The following is a 21885-nucleotide window of genomic DNA, read 5'->3' on the forward strand; positions in this document are numbered from 1 at the left end:
CACATCAGTAAGGTGCAGCCTGACTCCTCTGGCACATATATCTGTGGGACCCATGTGTGGGCACAGATAGGGTGTTTCATTGAAATTAAATAAAATGTGATGGGTAAAATGTGTGAAATATTCCCAACCACTGATTGTTCCTCTGGGCTGTATTTCAGTCCACATGGAATGACCATATGCAAATCAGTCTACGTCATGCCCTGATAGGAACCATCCATCCCAAACTACTATGCCTGGTTCCTTGTGAAAAGGAACACGTGCAACGCCAAACAGTTTTCAGCCTTGGGACTTACTAGGGTGCCCTATACTGATATGCACTAAGCTAGAGGTGAGCATTTTTTGCCTGTTAAGTGCATCTTGTCAACAAAATAGTGCTCTGGACCAAAGAAGTAAATTCCGGTGTTGAATGTCCGGAGGCATCAGATTTAAATATATGAGTACATTTGGGTAAGCATGAAGACAGCCACTAGTATGGAGCTAAATAAATGCAGTAGAGGGACTAGAAAACCATCCCTAGCCACATCATACCTATCACAGATATACTGAAAGCATTTTATTGCAGCAAGATGCAACACTGGAAGCAAGCATCGCTCCACTGATCCAGCCATCCACAACCAACTGTCAGTTCAAACACTAAACATAGAACCTTAAGATGGTGAAATATATATACACATATACCACTTACAAATAACAAAATAGGAGAGATTAATTTATGCAGGAGATCAATACAAACACATACCCCCCCCCGACATTCCCAAAGTCAAGTCAGTCCTTGAATACAAAAGCACATGTCCTTAAACACTAAACTGTAACAGAGGAGAATAAATGACAGCCAGAGCTTTTCATACCTTGTCCTACACCACAGAGGTCATAGTCTTCAGGTACAGATATTTCCATGCGCACTTTTATGTACCGACAGGCCAGCATTTCCCTTCCCATTGTCTTTAAAATAAATCAGTTCCCTTTATAAATAATGGTTCTAGTTCATTGATCACCCAGATCCCGCCTCTTTAAATTCCACCTCTAATCTAAACACACAAGGGTCATATTCAGTCCTGCTTCCCAACCTAATATGCATATTACTTCTCTACTCTCACACTGAGCTACCATGAGTCCCTAATACTAACACACTCTCCTCCCTCAGTGCACTTAGCCTCCCCTCCCATCTTGGCACTATACCACTCCTCAATTATATCTTGCTTAGATGAAACCCTCAAAGATACTATTTGTGGTGGGTTACACAATGTAACTTGAATGGGTGTTTTCACTATTTGATATCACATTTATTTGCTTTCTATATGGTGTTGGTGCATGCATGTTTGGAAAATACTCCACCAATTCATGCAGCTCATGCACTCCAACTAGAGCACATTATTCCCAGTTTACTTTGAGGATTTTCTGCCAATTCATATTGAAAATATTGGCTAGCTGGCGATATTTGCATGATGGATATCAACGTTCGATAAATGCAGCCACTTAGTTTTAATGAGCTTTATGCATGGTTTTCAACTCCACCATGTCATTTGTTTCCAAGTGTAAACTTTCAGTACTACCATATTTTAATTCTGGTTGATCCTGCTGCAATGTAGGGGCCTACAACACAGCATACACTTGGACTGCCTTGAGCTTAATAGCAAAATCTTTAGTGGTTTCAAAGACTTTAGTTTGGTTTTATTGAGATATGTATTTTTATTTGCACTGTAGACCTGTAATTAGGTAGATTTGTTATGCATTCAGTCAGGATTAACACGAATATCGATGGATAGCTCTTAACAATGGGGCACACTACTCCTTATTGTAGACTAAGGAAAATCAAATGGGTGTCGGTGGTGTAAATGGGGCTGTGGTTACTACAGAGAGTTGATAAGTTTCAATGCGCTGTCCAAGTAAAGTACAACAGAGGGTCTTAGATGGGCAGTCCTAGCAGGCGCGGTGGAGTGCAAGCTGGTTAAAAGCCTGAAGAACGTATCTTCTTATGGATATTAGGTAACAGGCCTGTGCATATTCAAAAAGTGATGAGAATGGCTAAAAAGCTTAGCACACTCTAATGAACATATTGGTACCACGTTGTAAATATTTTGTTTGGTACGATGACATAAAAGAAAAGGAAAGGCGACTGAAACGGATAAGAAGGACTATTTTTAGGATCTTAACTTTAATTGCTGGCCTGTGTTTTTAAGATTTTAATTTTTTATTCTTGGGAAAGATAGCAACTCCCTGAATGATTCTTTTGCGTGGGTTTTTCAGAATACATATAAACCGAAATACAGACTAACAAAATCGCTTTCAAGTTCAACCCTTTCTGCTCCGTTTATTTTTCTTCTTTTGTCTCCTTTTCTATCTTGCATGCATGATTGCCTACGCTGATCTGTGTATTCGCTGAAAGTTTGCTTGTGCCTATGGCCTATTTTCCTTAGAATTTTTTTCAGAGCTTTATACATTACCTCTGTCTGCTTGATTAAATATTTATTCCTTACACTGTTTCTAATTCTGTTGTCATTTCTTTCATACCAAGGAACTACATTGTCCTGAATTAGCTCCGCCTCTTGAATGTTGCTTCTCCCGCCCCGAGGGACCAGCAAATCAGCGCCCGCCCTCCAGATGGGCCCTCCATTCCCCTACAGCCTCACGTTCTCAGTCGGTCTCTGATTTATCCGATGCATCAGGATGTCCAGAAGCAAGGATCGAGAACCCTAACCAGGAAGACCAGCCTGCATGAATTATCACTGTATAATTCACTGTCACATGCACACTGCCACCCGCATCACCACGACGAACAGAGCGCTCTCGTAGTTTCACAAAGCCACGAACATTTCAGCTGTACCCGGCCAGCGTTCAACTTGTGGAGCCGAAATGTTTCTAGAATGAAACAGTTTATGTGCCTGTAACAACTTCGTTTTTCATAGCTCAGAAAACTATTTTTGTCTCCATCTTTTCTACATATAGTAACAGAAAATAAGTAACTAATAGCAAAAAAAATAATAAACTAAAATCTTAAGGAAAACAGATTGCTATATCTCTCTCTCCGTAACAACTGCCTTTTTGTTACATTTGCACTGTTAAGTTATCATTTAAAACAATACTTCTTTTATTCTATTTTAACATCAATTTTAAGCTGGACTCAAAATGCTAAAAGAGGCTTCAGAATATCTGAAGCAGTAGAGCAGAAAGCCATTTGACTAGTTGACTAGAAATATATGTTAGTTACCTGTAACTTGTCGGAATACAGGAAAAGAATGCAATGAAAGTGAATGAAAGTCTTGCCAGGTGTACAGTATGCACACAAAAGACCTGGCTCAAGTATGCATGCCTCTTGGTTTCTAGCACTCTAGTGCATGTACATAATACTGCTACTGTATTCTACAGAAGCCCGTAATTGTAAGTCAAAAAGTCCCACTGTAATAATGTTGTCACTTTATCCGTACTGTACTTTTATTGTTGTTATACCTGCATTGACTATACAGGAAATGGATTTTTAAATTATTGTTAATAGTTCAACTTGCTATGTATGTACAGTGTTGACTCTTTAAAAAAAACTCATCTTGGTTTTGAGAAAATATTGAATTACAATTTTAGGCCTGTGCATACAAAAGCATAAAAGATATGTTAAGAGATCTGTATGAGGCCATGAACGTGGAAATAAAACCCTCACTATTTACAGATCGGTGGAATCCTGTGTTTTACTTAACACTTGTCACATCAGTGGATCTTATATTAGGACCGCCTGTCGCCAGTGACTCCCTGCTCTTGCATTACCAACATTACTGGCCTCCCGTCATGAAGATGACTTTCATTCAGAGCTTTATTTTTCAGCCAACAGCATAAAGCATGTAGTTGACCATATCCACTATTACCAGATGATGATTATACTCCATTTTGTATTTTTATCTGGCAATGGAAGAAGGCTACCCATATACTTCAAAGCAGAGGCCATACCTGTGGATGAATACATCTGAATCACTTGCCCCAAAATAGGTTAATACCACTGAATCAATTGAACCGTGATGGCTCTCTTTGCCTGGTGCTGGAGTGGGATTCACTTTAAATAAAAACGGGGTTTACCTTCATCCAGGCTAGTTCCCGCTGTCACTATGTCAATAGCCCTTTGCTGTTGTTGAAGATCAAGAGCTCTACATCACATAAAATATGATCACAATTCTCTAATCTATTTTCACAATTTTCTAATCTATTTTCAGTCACTAATGAGTTTTGAATGAGTTTGAGGGTTTTATTATTCACAATTTGAGTAAGTTATGGTTATCAGATCACAAGTAAACCCATTAATATTAGTCAATAAAATTTTATTAGGAATCAATAATCAGTTTGCAATCAATATATTGTAATGAAAAGGTCTTAACCGTGTTCCCTAAAAGAAAAACTCCTTATTCTAGAAATCGTGCGAAAATAGGTGTCAGCAAGGACCCATAAGTAGTTGAAGTTCAAGAGAGTGGGAGATCAAGCATAAAGCTGCAACGTATAACGTTGATTCAATGAGTCAAAAATCAATCAAAGCAAAACTTCCTATAAAGAGGTTTGAGAAAGTCAGTAGAATCTCAAAGCAGTATGGAATAAGGATAAAGGAATAGGGTTTGGATCGGCAGTAGCAGCTGCAACCACAATTAGCAATTGGGTAAAAAGATGTGGTATCCTACTCTAGGACCACGCACTATTGTAAGCAGTTGAATATGTGCAGTCTTCATGTTTCTTCTCCTCCTCTCGACTAATCCGCCTTCGATGCTCTCATGGGAACACATTCACTCCCCATCTTCTCACAGGAATGCAATAGTTCACAGATAGTAAACTCTAAGTTTGCAGCTACATTGTATCATTTCTCAGTTTCATAGAAGTCTTCTTACCATTCAGGTCTACTTCCTCACGCATTGAACTACATCTCTAAACTTCTGATATGGCATGTTTTAGTAATTTCTAACAATGATCTATGTAAAATCTTGAAACATCTATATAACGAAAAATATTTTGCGCAACACCATCCTTTGGAATGAAACAAGTACACTTAAAGAAGTCAAGTTCAGTTTAAATGCTGCATTTTTATGTTAGGGTTCTTTATTACTTCATTAAACGGCCTTCGAAGAATGTTCTCGCATTCAAACGGAATCTTAAGACTTGGCTTTTTGAATTAGCATATCAATAGTTGGTTCGCCATGGGGGTCAACAAATCTGATAGTGCCGGGCCACTCACTGTGTGCTTTATGAACCCAATGTTGGATTGAAACAACAATTTGAAATCATGTATTAACAGTCTTCTTTTATACAAGTAGAAATATCTTGCAGAGCAAAAGTAAAACATTTATGCAATATTTTTTTTATGAAAACGCATGTTCATGGAAAGGTCAATAAATAAATATTTGTATGCATCTCTAAGCATTTCTAGTCATGTCAGCTTGTCCAGAAATATTGCTTCAGGTATTTGAGGCCAAGTATGGGTAAATATAGTTGCCTACTGAAATATTTGCATTTAAACGCATTTCATTTGAGTTAAAGCATATTCGTTAATTCTGCACATTTATTATTAACTGCATAATTCTTCAATATTTATTAAAACGCACCCTCACTGTCAACCGTCATCAACAAAGCACCGCCTTTAGATAAGGCATAGGAGAATTTTTTGAGGGAAGTGCACCATTGACTCTTAGCCGTGCTACAAAAATTCCACACTGTGACTAGTGAAAAGCCCCATTCTATCTCGATAAACAAGTCAAGCAACTGCTTAATATATCAGAATGCCGAAGAAAATCATAAACAGATTACAACTGCCTGCTGCAGAATAATGCAGCATGGGTCCATCCTTCAACCAAAACAAAATACAGCATTAGGCTTCTTTCTGAATATTGCACTTGTTGGCAATTCCAAATAAGTTTGCATTTTAAAAAGTAACCATTGCCCATACAGCCTAGTGCACCATTGTGTATACAGTTCATGGCACAAGGCATTACATTGTAAATGTATGGAGACCATAGCTTGTTAATTCAATGCTTTCATGTGTGCAATTATCAATCCCTTACATAGTATAACTGAAGACTTGAAGGGCAACACAAATCAGGCCTCTGCCTGATGTGCAATAAAAACACAGTTAATCTACATGGTTGTCGGTAGCAGAGCCCTCAAATGATTCTCCTTCTTAAAAGACCACACTAATTAACCAAAAATGAGGGCTGCAAATCCACTTCTTTAAATGCTGTATACCTGGCCCCAGGGCGCGATCATGTAGCCCATGTTATTTAATGTTGACATGAAGCTGATAATAGTCCAGATTGGCAGCCTGGCAGTCACACTAAACCCAAATACTGATGGCATGTTAAGCATGGGGAGCACAGTGCATCATTGAACCTTTTTTCAGCAGTGCTGGGACAACCAGAAGTTGCTGGATTCATATTGTAACTGGGGTACCTATTACCTCTCCTGTCTAGGGACTTACCTTATTATTGGTCCAGAAACTGAATTGCACATATACCCCTTTAGTACTTGACCCTCGGGGATTGGAGGGTCGCGTGCCAAAAGCCTTACTTGAGGAGGTGGTGTGGGGGAATAGACTTTGAACCCAATCAAGACAATAACCGCAGTTAATAAAACAGTGTCCAGCCAGTGCTTTTACTTGAAAGAAAAAAGTTTTTCTGTCATGATACACATCTTAACACTACACTTGAACCGAAGAGGGCAAAAATACTACATGTTGTTATTACTGTTTAAAAGTGTAGGCAAGGGAGTCAATCAGTCTTAACTGCAGGTTCCTCTCCGAGCTATAAGAAGTAGCATGGCAGGTCAGTGTGAAACATATTAAGCAGCCCTAAAGTCTGGGTGGGGTGGAATCGCCATTCCTTCTTCCAAAGCTGTGGATACAACAATGCTAAAGCTGGTAAGTTATAGCTGTCTCTAGGCTTACTGTGTATCTGCCACGGTGTCTGGGATCGTGGTCCTCAAAGACTCAGTTGCAAACGTAACCTTTAAACTGTGAAGCAGGGGCTTCTCCCTCTGTATGCTGCTTGTTGAGATATGTGTGCCACTCCTACTGGTGTGCATGCTGGCGCACCATCCTGAGGAATAGTAGTGCTGACTCTGGGCCTGCAGACTATGTCCATGTTCTCCGAATATGCCATAGTGAGCAAGCATGCAGTAGATTAGTTGGGATGGTGCTGCCACTCGTCAACAAAGACTGCACTCACTCACGCCTGTCACAACAAAGGACATCTATGGTGGATCTTATAAAACTACATCCCACCACCACCCAAACAGATGAATGGCCATTCCCGGGTTGCAGCAGCAGTCTTTGTCAGGGGTCTAGTCATCACAAACCTTTTTTGGGATGAAACCACCAAACATGGTTATGAGTTTTCATAGCACCAATACATCACATGTCACAGTTAACTTTACATTGTAAGCTATCTGGAGACAGAGAAATGAGGGGAAATTAGCTTCTGCTCTTGTGTTTTTGGAAGTCTGGTTAGCTTCTGCTCTTGTGTTTTTGGAAGTCTGATCAACATTCTTGCATTGATTTTTGCTTACTTAGTGCAGAACTAAGGGAGTCTACAACTGAGCGCGGGTATCTGGTATGGCTAGTGCTTAATTTGAGCTGGTAGTTGTAGGAGGTCCAGCACAACTCATTTTTAGGGACCGGCATTTATTTTCTTTCATCAGACTTTAACCCGGAACAAGCGAAAGAAAAACGCAAAAGAGAAATACGGAAACAGTGAAACTGAAAGAAAGCTGGGATGAAAAAGAATGACCGAGTGAGGTAGAGGGGCAGGGACTGCCTGATGGTGGATGCAAGTGGCGTGAGAGTGAATCTAGACTATGCCTCCTTGGTATTCGGCACCCCGACAATCTATAGCGCTTGCTGCAAGCTTCTGAGCAAAACTTTGGACCCTGGTATTTATTCTTGTAGAAATTAAGCATTGGTTATGGAATCTGTAGAAGGTATGAGACTTGTTGTGGCACAAGAATGTGGTCTTTAGACTGAATCAGGGGCATAACGGACACCCCGCAGCCCCTGCAATGCGGGAGGTGGGCAGTTTCCCAACATGAAGGGGGGCCTTGCCTTGTCTGTATTGTGTGTCTTTAAAGTAGCTGCTGTGATCATCAAGCTCTGTGCTGACACATGCTGACCCACGACTGAAGAGCAACAAAATAATTAATTTGTTTCTCTTTCAGTCGGAGCCTGCAAGGCACATTTGGAAAAGTAGGTGGGGGCTCTCCACAGAGAGTGTCTTTCACAGAACACTGCTCATCTCAAAGGCAAAGATGAGCGGGCCCACCAGAGTGAGTGGGTTGGAGGGCAACCTCCACCTCCCAAGTCCATGAGATCCTCTAAGCAACTGGCAAATGAGTGTTCTGTCCCTGTGTCTCTCAAAGAGCTCCCTGCACCCTTCTTTGTGGGATGCACTAACCCTTGGCTGGCCTCAAGAAATGAAAGTAGAAATTATTGGTGAACCTGAAAGGATTTCTCTTCCAGCAGGAGTGCCTCCACCCAGCCCCTCCCTTCCTTTCTGAATTATTTTAAGTCCATAATGTTAGGCCCTGCTTGACCCCCCAGACTGCAAATACACTCATCTGAAGGACACCCGCAACCGATCTGGAACTTTCTTCATCTCTCCTCTTAAGCCTCCTTTATCTCACCTTTAGGCAAATATACAAGACTAATCACATCAAAAAACACCCAACGACCTAGTTCCCAAAAAGCATGAGGCTGCACCAGGCACCTAGATTCCCATAAGAACCACACACACACACCGCAAGCTCCTAAGATGCGGAAGCGCAGCCCTCCCCCATAGTACAGTAGTGCAATTGCACTATGTTTATTTTTGACGTACCACCGGTTGTGGTAGGTACGCAGCAATGTGATCATTTCCCACCACAGATGTTACCCTTCCCCAGGCTCTCTCCCCATACCATAATCAGACATCCAACATGACTGGACGTTGCAACCATTAATGATCGGCTAAACACAGGGCAGGGGCAGTGTCCACATGACTCCCCAAGTATCCCTCACCATTTAACCTCCGCACCCCATCATGACTCTAATAACAGACATTAGCCTCATCACCCTCAATATCTGGGAAATGCACACAGCGCGTAAATGCTATGCCGTCTACTCCTACATCAAATGCCAGCAGGCGCAGGTATCCCTGCTGCAACAAACACACTTCAAACGGGCAGAACTAGAATGACTGCGTAGGCAATGGCGAGGCACATTCTGTGCTACTACGTACTCTGCTTATGCGCTAGGAGCGATGATCTGGCTACGACCAGGGGTTTCATTTCAGGTAGCCAGCAGGGTGGTGGACACGGAGGGAAGGTACGCACTCTTAGAGGGGCTCCTTGATGGCCAACCGGTATTAATAGGTAGCATCTATGCACAGAAAAGTTTGGGGCTCCCTGTCGGGCGTCCTGGCGCAGTTCTCAACAATCCCCTGGATCCTAGGAGGAGACTATAATTGCATACTAGACATCTCCCTGGATAGATCTTACCCCCTCCCACCCCACAGACGTTGGCCCATGCACAAACGGAATGATATCGGTCCTGGGTAAAACGTTGGTCACTCACAGACTCAAGGAGAAATAGACACCCGTCAACTAAACTTTATTCCTTCCATTTCATCCCCCCACAATCTACGAGTCTGCCTTGACCCTTTCCTGTGATTCAACATGTGGATTATCGGGGCAGGGTCATATCTGACCATGACGTGCATCTCCCGACCCTTAGATGGCGACTCCCTCTTCCTCCGGTACCTTCATGGAGATTTTCACGAGATTGCCTCGAAGACCCAGTGTTTCGCCATGAACAGGGGGACATTATTCAATGCTAGTTTTGAACAAACGCCTACACGGCGTCCTCTAGAACACTTGAATGGGATGCCTTCAAGGTGGTCATTAAAGGGGCATGTATTAGGCAGTTAGCAGGGGTCCCGCCAGACATTGGATCACCAATTACAGAAGGCAGGTTAGCAGCCCTAACCAAAGACATGGATGCTGGAAAGGTGTCACCAGCTCAAGTCGCAGAGGTAACGATGGCATATGCAGAAATGTTAGCAGATCTCCATAGATATAACTTTAAGGCGTATGCAGCAAGAAGTCATTGAGAGGGGGACCAGGCAGGACCACTATTGGTCTAGTTGGTTAACCAGGACATGGACATAAGGCCCATTACAGCATTTCGTAGCCCAACAGGGGTCGTGGCCCACTCACAAGCGAACATCCTGTCGCTCTACTACGACTATTATGCTAAGGTGTAAGGGAGCCCCAGACAGGATTGCCTGGAGCAGGTAGACCATTTCCTCCCCTGTCCATCCCTAAAATCCAGGCAGAGGAACAGTCCTCTATAGGCACGGTGATCACATCGGCAGATGTAAAGCACGCGATCCAAGCTATGGCACCTAACAAGGCCTAGGCAACCTGCCACTAGCATAATATTGCACATTCTCCACACTACTAGTACCTCAGTTGGAGGAAATGTATAGGGCGGCACTGAAAAGGGGAGAATTCCCAGGCTCGCTACAAGAATCCCTCTTGATATCATTTCTAAAGTCTGAAAGAGACCCGACACCACCGACCTCATATTGACCAATTACACTGCTATCTGCAGACTGTAAGATCCTGTGCAAGTGCCTTGTGGACCGAATCGCCCAGGTTCTCCCAACACTAATAAACTCAGACCAGTGGGGATCCGTGCCAGGCAGGAACACCTCCCAAAATATCCGCAGACTGCTCCATGTTCAGGATCAGGTACGGGGCTACTTCACCCCCGCTGTTTGCCTGGTCCTGGAGAAGGCCTTTGATACCCTGACATGGCCATATATTTTCTCAGTTCTCCAACAGATGAGAGTGGGCCCCAGACTAATAGCATACACAAAGCTACAGTACACATCCTCATATCCAGAATACGCCTGGGGCATTACTTTTCAGCAGCATTCCAAGTGAAGCACGGCACGAGACAGGGGTGCCCACTCTCCCCCCCCCCCCTCCTTTTCGCCTTGGCAATGGAGCCCCTGGAAATTCGCCTACGCCGAGGGAGGGGGGGCCCGGGGAATCCCATTGACGGATGCCACCCACAGTGTGTCCCTATACGCAGATGACCTGCTGCTATATGTGCGGGATATAACGATGAACCAGTACCCCCCATGGGACACACTTTCAGACTTTGTGGCCGCAGACTGGTTACAAGTAAACTGGATGAAATCCATCATTTCCCCTTTAACCCAGATCTCCCGCCACAAGAGATACAGAGAGGAGATCTCAAACTAGCGTGGATTGCCCAGGCCCCATGCTACCTAGGCATCCAACTTTATCACACCCCAGCTGACCCATATGAAGGCAACCACTGTAGGTCTGTGGCAGAGACACGGCGGTCGGCACCCCGGCAGGACAGAACGTGAGCAATTGCCCAAAACAAATTGCGGCACATGTTCCCCATTCTGGTATCATAAAAATTCAAAAAGAACAGATAATACGCTATATGTGAAAGAAAACTGCAGAAAATTTTTAAAAAGTATATATATTTTTGTATAATGATGAATACATTTATAAAAAAATAACAAATATGTGAAAAGTCTATTGTGTCATGTAATGCATCCTATGTACAAATAATTGACTTAACTGCTAAAAGTGCTGAATGATATTCAGGTCATAATAAGAGGTTCTTCCCGTGTCTCGGCAACCACTGTAAGGCATTGGCGGGCATGCGGGCATCGGTAGGGTTCTGGAAGACCCTACCCTTTGCACAAGTTGGTAGAATAGCCATAGCCCCGGCTCCTATACCACTTGCTAATATACCAATCATTCCTCCCAGCTCCCTTTCCCGGGAACTGGATTCCATGCTTAGCTCCCTCATATGGGGTAAAGGCTGACGTAGAGTAGCCCTCACAAAGATGCAGCTACCGATCGACCATGGAGGGCTGGGGGCTCCATCCTTCGCCGTGTATTTTCTGGCGGCACAACTCCAGTGGCTATCCCGATGGACGCAACTCAAAAGCCAAACGCGTCGCCGGCTATCCCACTAGCAAAACGAGTAATTGCCATGCACTGACGGGCCCCAACAGGGCCCCCAATAGCAGCCTGGATTGGAGCGGCCAACAAATGGGGTGCAGCAGAGGAGGGCGCAATCAGGCAGGAAGAGATATGGGAGGTGCGCCGGCCCCACACTTCCACAGAATGGACTGAACTACTCAAACACCTCCTTACAAAACATGGCAGACACCCCAGCACAACCGGAACCACCAATGCTCACGGGAGAGCCCAATCAGGCACCTCCTACTGAGGCCCCCATGCAGTCCCCAACACCTCTGAGCCCCCCCATGCACAACGAGCATGCAGACTCACCAGACAGCCCCTGGACCACGCCTGAAACCCTGGCACACTGCACTTCCAGAGGTACTCTGTCGCAGAGTCCACAGCGGCAACTTTATCCTGCATTCACTGCCGTTTCACTCCTACCCCATCCCTGTTCATCACCCCAACCCCTGATGCTGACACCCCACCAGACCAACTCAACTGACTCCTGATCAACGCCAGATCACTCTGCAAACGGGCCACCGAAATCTGGGACACCATTGCCGCTGACGTGACCATCACTGAGTCCTGGCTCACATCCGCTCCATACATCGCCAAGGCAACCCCCATAGGCTACAAAATGAAACACTGAGACCATACCAACCGAAAGGGTGGAGGCATCGCCATAGTTCACACGGACAAATCACATGCACCATCACCAACGACGACACCACGTCGACTATGGAACACATGAACTTCCAGCTCCACTCCGGCGCTAAAACCACCACTAAAGGCAACCTCGCATAGACACTACCAGGACCACGAACCGGCATTAGCGACACCATCGCTGAATTCACCACCCCGCTCGCTGTCAAATTTGAACACTACATCTTCCCAGGAAGTCCTCAACTTCTACCTGAATGACCCCACTGACACCAACACCACGGACCTCCTGCAAAGACTAGACAACATCGGGCTCAAGCAGATTGTTCCCGACCTACACACAGACCAATCAAAAAGTTCACGGTTTGTAACATCGCAGTTTTTATAACGCAAGTTGTTACGACTTGCGCTGTACTTTGGAGTAGTAAGATTTACTATTCCAACACCAGTCTACATACAGTAGGGAAGGTGTTTGAATAGTAAAACTACTATTCCTTAGGTTATAGCGCCCTCCAGTTCAAGTCGATGTAACGCTTGCATTGTAATGCCAGCGTTTTAAATGCAACGCAGTGTAATCACCGCGATGTAAAGGATGTTTCCCACAGAGCAGGGCACACGCTAGATCCCATCTTCACATCCAGCAGCACAATCAGATACAGCTACACTTCCGAACTCACCTGCATGGTCCAATCCCTCATACACTTAACCCTCACCAGGCCACCGTGCACCGCCCCCAACTGACACAGCATCCCCTACCGCAGATGGACCAAGGTAATCAAACAGCAATGAACCAACGCCCTCAGCATCGCTCAGACCAACATCACCGCCAACTTAAACCAGACAGTTGAAAATGTCAACACCTGGATCACCAGCGCAGCCAACCAAGTGACCCCATCAAACCACCCAAAACACACAGACCCACCAAGCAAGCCAGCTGGCACACACCAGTACTCAGCACAGCTAAATGCAAGAGCAAGTACAAACAACTGGAAAGTATATGGTGAACCAGCAAGAACGACACTGAGCGAGCTGCCTACAAATCATCCCTCAACCATTACCACCACCAGCTCAAAGCAGCAAAAAAAGGAGGCCCTTACATGCCAGATTGAAACCAGCACCAATCAAACCAAAGAACTCTTCACCATCATAAGAGTTCACCTGCCCCTCAGCCACCGAAAGCACAATTCCTTCCTCACAACAACTCTGCGACTCCCTCGCCGACCACTTCCACAAAAAGATAGCAACCATCCACAGAAACTTCGATCCCCAACCCTCCAACCTCTTCTGCAACCCTCCAACCTCGACCACCAACTATACCGTCCAGATTGGGATTACAACGGCCCTCAATCTTGTGTTAATATTTCTGAAGATTAAGCCCTGATGAAGTCCTGTCTTATAGAAACGGATGAAACACATGTTGGCATGAAGCAGGTATATTTTGTTAAAGAATCCTGTATAAAGGAACTGTAAGAACCAATATGCCATTTAATGTCTGAATAAAAGACAATGGAAATCTATATACATTACGGACCTGAATTTGATTTTGGAGTGCTTGGAGCTTTAAACGTAAATTGTGAGGAAAAGACTTCTGTCTACTTTCGTACTGAGGAAGATTTGGTGGCTCTACCTCCTTAAGCACCCTATGTAAATGTGTATTTTCAGCTGAGGACATTTGAAGACCATATTGGTGTGTGCGCCACTTTCCCAAGTCACCATCATTACTACAAGAACTCTCATGAGATGGCAGGTCAGTGTCATCTCCTCAGTCTGTTTCCACACAATTCTCATGTTCCGCAAGATCTTCAGATAGCTCCGAAACAACATAAGGAAACTGTGACGCAGTCCCTCATCACCAGCCAACTCGACTACCGCAGCCAAACTCATGCAAACGACTTAATACCATCCAGAACGCACTGGCCAGACTGATGATCCTCAACCTCCACAGGAGGACACACATCACCTAGCACCTGAAAGACCTCCACTGGCTCCCTGTACAGAAGAGATGCCAGTTCAAGTTCCTCATCCATGTCTATAAAGCCCTTCACAACCAAGGACCCGACTACATGAACCACTGCCTGGTCTTCCACCAGCCGACCAGAAACCTCCGCTCCGCATACCTCACACCCACCCAGACACAATGTATCTGCCTCAGCAGCTCCGGAGGACGCTCCTTCTCCCACCTCGCCACCAGAGCCTGGAACTCCCTCACCATCCCCATCCACCTCCATACCTCACCCTCCCTGAACCACAGCACCTGGATAGCCTCTGAGGTGATTAGCCGTGCTATACAAATACTATTTTTTTTTTTTAATAAATCTTTTTATTATTTTTAAAACAAGAAAATAAACAGACATATCCGGTGCCATACATACATACAATGATAATAGGGTGGGTTGGTACAATAACAGGATAGTCGTAGAGCAACAGAGAATCTTCGAGAGGTCCACGGAATTGTGTACAAAATAAGATTTGAATCTGTATAATCGAGAAACATTTTAGATGCGGATCCTCAAAACCCTCCCACCCATTAAATCAGAGCAACAGGAGAGTCATAGCAACCAGATACTACAATTTAAGGACCAAAGTCAGGAGATTGTGCAAAGATTATGAGTAAAGGAAAGGCTAAGAAAAAAAATGAGAAAAAGGGAAAAAAACATATGGGCGATAACAAAAAGAAAACAAAAAACCCATCCCCCCACCCTGCACCCCTGCAAACGGCTATCGCCTAACCCCCAGTAGCAGCGTGCCTGTCGCCCCAACTAACTAAGTTCTAAAAGAAGAGACCTACAAAAGTAGAGAAGTGGAGGAGGGCAGATTCGTACGGGCTCCCAGTCACCCCTCCACCCCGCCAGAACCAAGAATCCCCAGAATGAAGTCAAGATCTATCTGACAACGAATATTTATCGCAATAAGGGAAACTTCAAACACAGCCCAGCCATCCGAAAGCATAAGTTTAGCAGACCCTGTGTCCATATTACTTGAAGTCAAACCCAGTCTTTCAATTTCATCCTTGCCCCTTCCGATCGAACTTGTGAGCCTCCTCCGGACAAACCCCTTCTTCAACAGTACAGTCCGAGTACAAAGAAACTGTAATAATAATCAGAGCAGGACACAGCAGAAGTACCAAAGTGCCGTGAACATCGTCAGGTCCAGAGACTCCCCTCTCCGTTATGAACTCCCGACGTTGAGCCGTCTGCCATCTTAGCGGCGCCGATGTATAGGGAAGTGACGCAGTTTGAATCCGATTACAGTTCTCATCAAAAGTCTCTGGAGGGGGAACATCAATTAGTCCTTCCATTGTCGGCAACGATCGTAGGCTTAACAATCCACGTGTGGCATCGAGCTTGGTCTCACCGCCCAAAACACTGGTCAAAGACACCGACACCTCCCATAGTTCTGGGTCTGCTTCCTCCATCAATGTGGCCATCTTGGGTATCTCGGTCTTTCCCATTTCTGGCGGTGGAGTAGGGTCCGGTCCAATTCGTACAATCTCCGACAAGCGCGCTATCATCTTCTGAATGCGGCCTTCGACGTACACATGAATTGACTCTGTGGCTGCCAACACAGTTCGTAGTGACTGGTCACTCTCGGTCAGTGCCTCCGCTCTTCGCTCGGTGTCGGTCATAATGGCTTCCCCCAGCGAGCTTGATCTCTCAGAGGGGGACAGGTGAATAGGGAACAGACGACAGCAGAGGGGGACCTATCGGTTGTTTCGACAATATCCTGGGTCCGCCACCGTAGGCGGAGATCCCAACCCAGCGAACACCAGCGGGCCCGTTACCGGGTCACCAGGCAGAACCCCCGTCCACAGCTGCAATCGTAGGTCGTCACTCCTCCTTCGACTTTCACCAAGGCAGCCAAACGTCATCCACATCAGTCCGAAAGAATAAAAAAAAAATTTCACCTCAGTTGACCGGACCCAATCACACCACCACAGCCGATGTTGTTGAACTGTAACCCGGATGGGCCAGTACTCGAGACCCCGGCTTCCAAGCAGATCTAGGCCGCAAACTTCCACTCGACATATCTTTGTCTGACGAACAGGTAGAAATCCCGGGATAGCACCGTTAGTGTCACGGCAGGTTCATACACACATTGGCTGGGCGCAAGAACAGGATAAATGGTTGCTAGCGTAGTTCCTCTACAAATACTACTTGATTGATTGATTGATTGTTCTTCAGCTCTATCCCTCAGTACCCTCACTTGGTGCTGATCGAAGTCACCATTAAGTAAAGACCCCACCAGCCATCTGCCACAGGCCTGGCTGCGACTTCTCGCCAGCACCAGGGAGAATGCACTACTCTGGTACAAGTGTCAGAGGAGAGAAAGAAGGGTTACACTGGGCATTAGAGCAGAGTGCTGGAAAGTCAATTTTTCTGAAGTAAAACTAATACTTTTTGAAAATTGTCTTGTTGTTTCTGGAGCTCTTACATTGTACTATGTTAAAAGCAACTAGGTCACCCATTCAGCAGCGGCTCCTGCACAAGAGCGGAGGAGCATTGCCCCACCTGCTGCGAGGGCAGCAGGCAAACACACATAAATAAAATGCCATAGTAATGCCATTTTATTTTGCCGTCGGGTTGTGCTGTCTACAACGTGAGCTTGAGGCAGGGGGCATGGCTGAATCCTGCTAGTGCAGGATTACTGCTGCCCCTGGCCCTTTCAGTGTGCATGTCTGGTTAGACGGCTGGCTACCTACGGCCAGGCCGACAATCGCACTGTAGATCCACCAATCTCTGGGCTGTAAAACAGCAGAGAAATTGCTGGCACAGGCCCCCAGCCTCAAAATGAGAGCTAGGTTAGCCTGCTCCCTCCAATTCTAGAGCTGCTCCCACGCTGATGAGAGCAACTCCAGGATTGGTTGGATTCACGTTCCACTGAGCAGGAAGGAAGTTCTTCCATTCCTACTTGTGGACGCGGGGGAGAAGTGCCATCCCGGGTAGAAGCATGGCATTTATGGTGAGTTTGGCGCCATTGCGCCTCACCATATTTTACAACCGGTAGCCACCACTGAATCCAGTCCTGGTTTTATTTGGTTTCTGGCATTTGTAGTCTTGAGTTTACAGTTGGAAAACACAACAAGCAACAGGCTGCAGGATAAACCCAGGACTGGGCGATCTACTCATATCTGACATGGGGCAGTTTTTTACTTGGATTTCTTAAAATGCATGTGGCCCCTGTTATCCTGAGTAGAGGTATATTTACCTTCAGTTGAAACTCCCAGTTTCACGTGTTAGAAGGCACAATTAACGGGCAGGTTGTTAACTGGCCTCTGGAGGTAGTATATTGTGAAAATAGGGTCAACTTGAAACGGAAGATACATTTTATAATATACACAGGGTGCAGATAATAAGGGAGGCACACTTTTTATTACAAAATGTATGTACAGGCAGGCGTATGTTGCGCTGAGGGAAGACTATGCATGTAATACATATCTATTTTAGTTTGGGAAGTATATAGGCCAGTTTTATTAAAATTACATTTATGTGCTTCCATGCGAAGAAAAATCATTAATTGTTGGTGAATAACATTTTAAATAGGGTTTGATGAATGTGTATAGTCTTAAATCTGTTTTTTCATAGATGGGGCATCTGTTTATATCAGTGTGTTCAAATGATCAAATAGCTAGGCAATAAACAGCAGAATATATTTCATAAATTGCCTGGTTTATTTCCCCCCCCCAAATAATTTTTATTGACGTTTTTATGGTTTACATCCCTTGCGGGTACATAGGTGAGCAAATAAAACAGAGAAGAAAACAATGATCGGCAGTCTATTTGTAATAGCAGGTCTCGTGTCGGCCAGCACTGTGAATAGTTCGTAAAAACTGAAGGGATTGAGCCTGAAGAAAAAGGAGAGGGAAAACCAGGATTCAAGTTCAACATTCATTCATAAATACAACGTTAGGGGTAACCACGGCTCGGCTGAAGTTAAATCTCGATTATTGTGACAACATATGCTGTGAACCAGTATCCCACTGAAATATGGATATCGCAAGGGTCCCATCAGAGCAGGATGGAGCAATACGAAGGGGGGAGCGGTGGGGGGGGGGTTAGAGGGAACCTCTTGTAGTACATGGGGGGAGAACGTAGAACTGGCAATAGACTCCGGGAAAAGGTGATAACAGGGAGAAGGTAAGTAGCACGGGCAGTCGTGCTGGATAGATGCTCAGACATTCGAGCTGCAGCGAGGGCAGGTGTGTGCTGCGAGGACAGAGGCGATCACATTCGCCATCATCAAATAAATTGCCTGTTATCACCAATAATTATAACCCGATAATTTGCCTTTTCTTGACGCATAACTTAGATTTTTGTGCCATCTAATTTAATCAGCTTAACTGCATAATTTGGTATTTCCCTGCCACATAATTCAGGTGGCTTGGACAAAGACAAGTCCACTACCACAATACTTGCAATATGCTACCTCATTGCTTGGACATTGGTGGAGAAATGTCAAAGCATCACTGTTCTGTCCTTCCTTGGTCACTGCTATCCCAGTCGTGGAAATCCAAAGCTCTCTCAATGTGTCTCTAGTCCGATCTGTGCCATGCACTACTATTGGAGTAATGTGCAACAGGATCAGATCGTCCTTTAGGGCAATCTGACAGTGCCTGAAGGGCTGATCTGTCAGGATAGTGTGTGGGCCATTTGTTGGGCTGTTTGTGGACCAGTTTTGTGGTCTGCTGGTTACTGATGCTTCCCCTGATATTACCTCAAACTTTGCCAGTATGTCTTGACAGGTTCAAAACTGCCCTGACGTACACATGCAGGCCACTTTTTTTTTTGCTATTTCAGACTTCGGATCCACCTTTGCCCATTTAATTTTAATACGCTTTTTTTTAAGTACTCTATATTGCAACATTTATTCTTTGTGGGCTACGTTATCTGTTGGTTTAGTGATAAAATGAGAAGGTTATGATCACTCGTACACTTTGCAACTATATTAAAGTCGGAAAGGCAGGATACCAACTCATAAGTCATTAAAGTAAAATCAATGGTTGTAGGAAAGTAGAATCTGCTTTCATGGTTACCCCCACTTTTTGCTTGTGTTATACTGTTTTTCTGACTAGTCTGACTGGTATCCTGCTAATCCGGATCCCAGTCACTGTGCTTCCTCCCGAAATTGGCTATGTTGTGTACCTTGGTACATTCCTAATTGGCTGCTGGTGTACCCTAGTAAGTCCCTAGTATATGGTACTTCGGTATCTAGGGCCTAGCTACACCAGGGGTCCCCCATGGGCTGCAACATGTGTTATGGAGCATGCACCTCTCACGAAAGGTATGTCTCCTTATATCTAACATCAATGCACTTGAAACATATGTCACCCCTCTAGCAGGCCTTTCACTCCCAAAGGCAGGGTGCTCAGTTCCGAGTGTGAGGGTGGCCCTACATAAGCAGACCACCCCAACAAACCCAGGAATCCATTCTCCAGACTTTGTGAGTGAATCAGCCATTACAATATAGAGCGGCCATGTGTCATTACCCAATGACCATCTCTAAACTAGCTGGAATGAAGCTGGGCATTTTTGGTATCAAACATGTTGGAATCCTATGCCAACACCGTATCCGGTGTTAGAGGTATGATTCTATCCACTGTAGGGCTCCTTCGGTGAGCCCTCCATGCTCCCAGGTCCGATCTTACAGAACCTGATAGCAAGCAGAGCTGCTGCCGACCACAGACACAATTCTGCCCTCCTGCTACTGGGCCAAGCCCAAGCAGGGGAAGGTAGGACAATAAGTTTCTTGTCACGGGGAGGTGTGACCACCTCCCAGACAGGACTTTGTGTATTAGGCCGGGGTGGGGGCACTTGCCAGTCCCAAATAGTCTGCTGGAAGGGAACATTTGGTGCCCTCCTTGCATACCCCAGTTCAAACCAGATCAGGGATCCAATGGCACAATACTGGACAAAGGACATGGGAGTATCCTCCCAACTGCCGACCCCTCCTCTGGGAGGGACCCCTGAATCGTCTCCACTCTCACCTTAGGGTACTTAAGGGCTTACCTGTGGGTGGGTCCCAAGATTCGTTGTGGGATTTGATTCAGATCCAACTCCACTTCTATTTCGACCATCTGGGTACTCTGGACTCTGCTGATCTTCGCTCTCGGCACCGAGACCGCACCTGGGAAGATCCCTGCTGCTTCTGGCCTCCTCTCCCTGCAAGCTCACTGCAACGTCTGTGCTCCAAACAGGTCCTCCCAAGGCCTGTGGACACCAAAGACAATGGAAGGAATCTCCCTTGGAGTGAAGGAGTCACTCCCCTGCATCCGCAGGCACCACAACACACCTGACCAGTTTCCCGATCCCTGACTCCCACTGACTCCACAGGGCTCAGCAACACAGTGGTGGTTCTGTTCTCCCTTGAGGCCTGAGCTGTCCTCTCATTATATTGAGGCCAGTATCCCTTGTCGGAGTCTCTACAACCAAACCCCTGGGCAACGCTTTGCTACATTTCTTCACCGCACGGAAACCGCATTGGTTGTTCCGACCGACTTGTGCCAACCGAGTCGGACGCTTCGAAAGGTTCTGTCAACGATTCTGTCCTCGCTATATCTGATCGGTACTGACACGGTTGGTTGGAACGGACTGACTCTGTCTTCAATGTCATGGTAGTTCGGACAGAGCTACCAACTCGGTGCAACAGTGCTGGAAGCTCCTCATCACCTTTTTCAGCTAAATCCTTGAACTCAAGTGGCATTCGTCTTCCATGCCTCCTGGTCACCCCTGGGTGGCATAGACTCTGTCCCCTATGCTTTCAAGTACTCTTCGACTCGAACTCACGTGTGGATTCCAAGCAACTCTTTTTATCCTCCAGTGGTAAGACTGCAACCGTGACGTATCCATTGAGTAGTATTGAGTACACTGTCGTGTATCCTCTTTGCACACAACCGTCGTGGGGGTCCTAGACTCTCACCTGCGGTGGTTCCTTGGGTCCCTGACTCTATCTCCCGGTTCCAGTATCGACTCTGGTCGTGGTTCATATCCCACTATTGTGATATATGGTCTGGTCTCCCCCTGGGGGCCACTGTGTATTGGTGCTACTTGCTGTTCTATGTCCAAAGTATTGTGTGCATTGTGAATATATCTCCGGGTGGAGATATTGTAATGGGTTAGTGAGTGATTGTAATAAATATCTATTTTTATAAGTACACTGTGGTTCTTTTTGATTTAGCCTATGCTAAAATATTAGCTACTGGTAAACTGAGCTGCTTTGCACTCCTCT

General features: G+C 45.4%; 1 protein-coding gene across 5 annotated transcripts in view; it reads left to right on the forward strand.

Annotated features, from left to right (window-relative positions):
* MTCL1 (microtubule crosslinking factor 1) overlaps positions 1–3660 on the forward strand; it is a 552568-nt gene extending 548908 nt beyond the window's left edge. For 3 of the 5 annotated variants that reach the window (XM_078688126.1, XM_078688128.1, XM_078688127.1), the window contains one exon: positions 2516–3660. In XM_078688126.1, the coding sequence (XP_078544252.1) occupies positions 2516–2719 (204 nt within the window). In that variant the 3' untranslated portion in view covers positions 2720–3660. The remainder of the gene's footprint in view (positions 1–2515) is intronic. The other 2 variants (XM_078688130.1, XM_078688129.1) reach the window with 1 other exon arrangement.
* The last annotated feature ends 18225 nt before the right edge of the window (positions 3661–21885 follow it).

Source organism: Lissotriton helveticus, chromosome 4_1, assembly GCF_964261635.1.
Source record: "Lissotriton helveticus chromosome 4_1, aLisHel1.1, whole genome shotgun sequence".
NCBI lineage: Eukaryota > Metazoa > Chordata > Amphibia > Caudata > Salamandridae > Lissotriton > Lissotriton helveticus.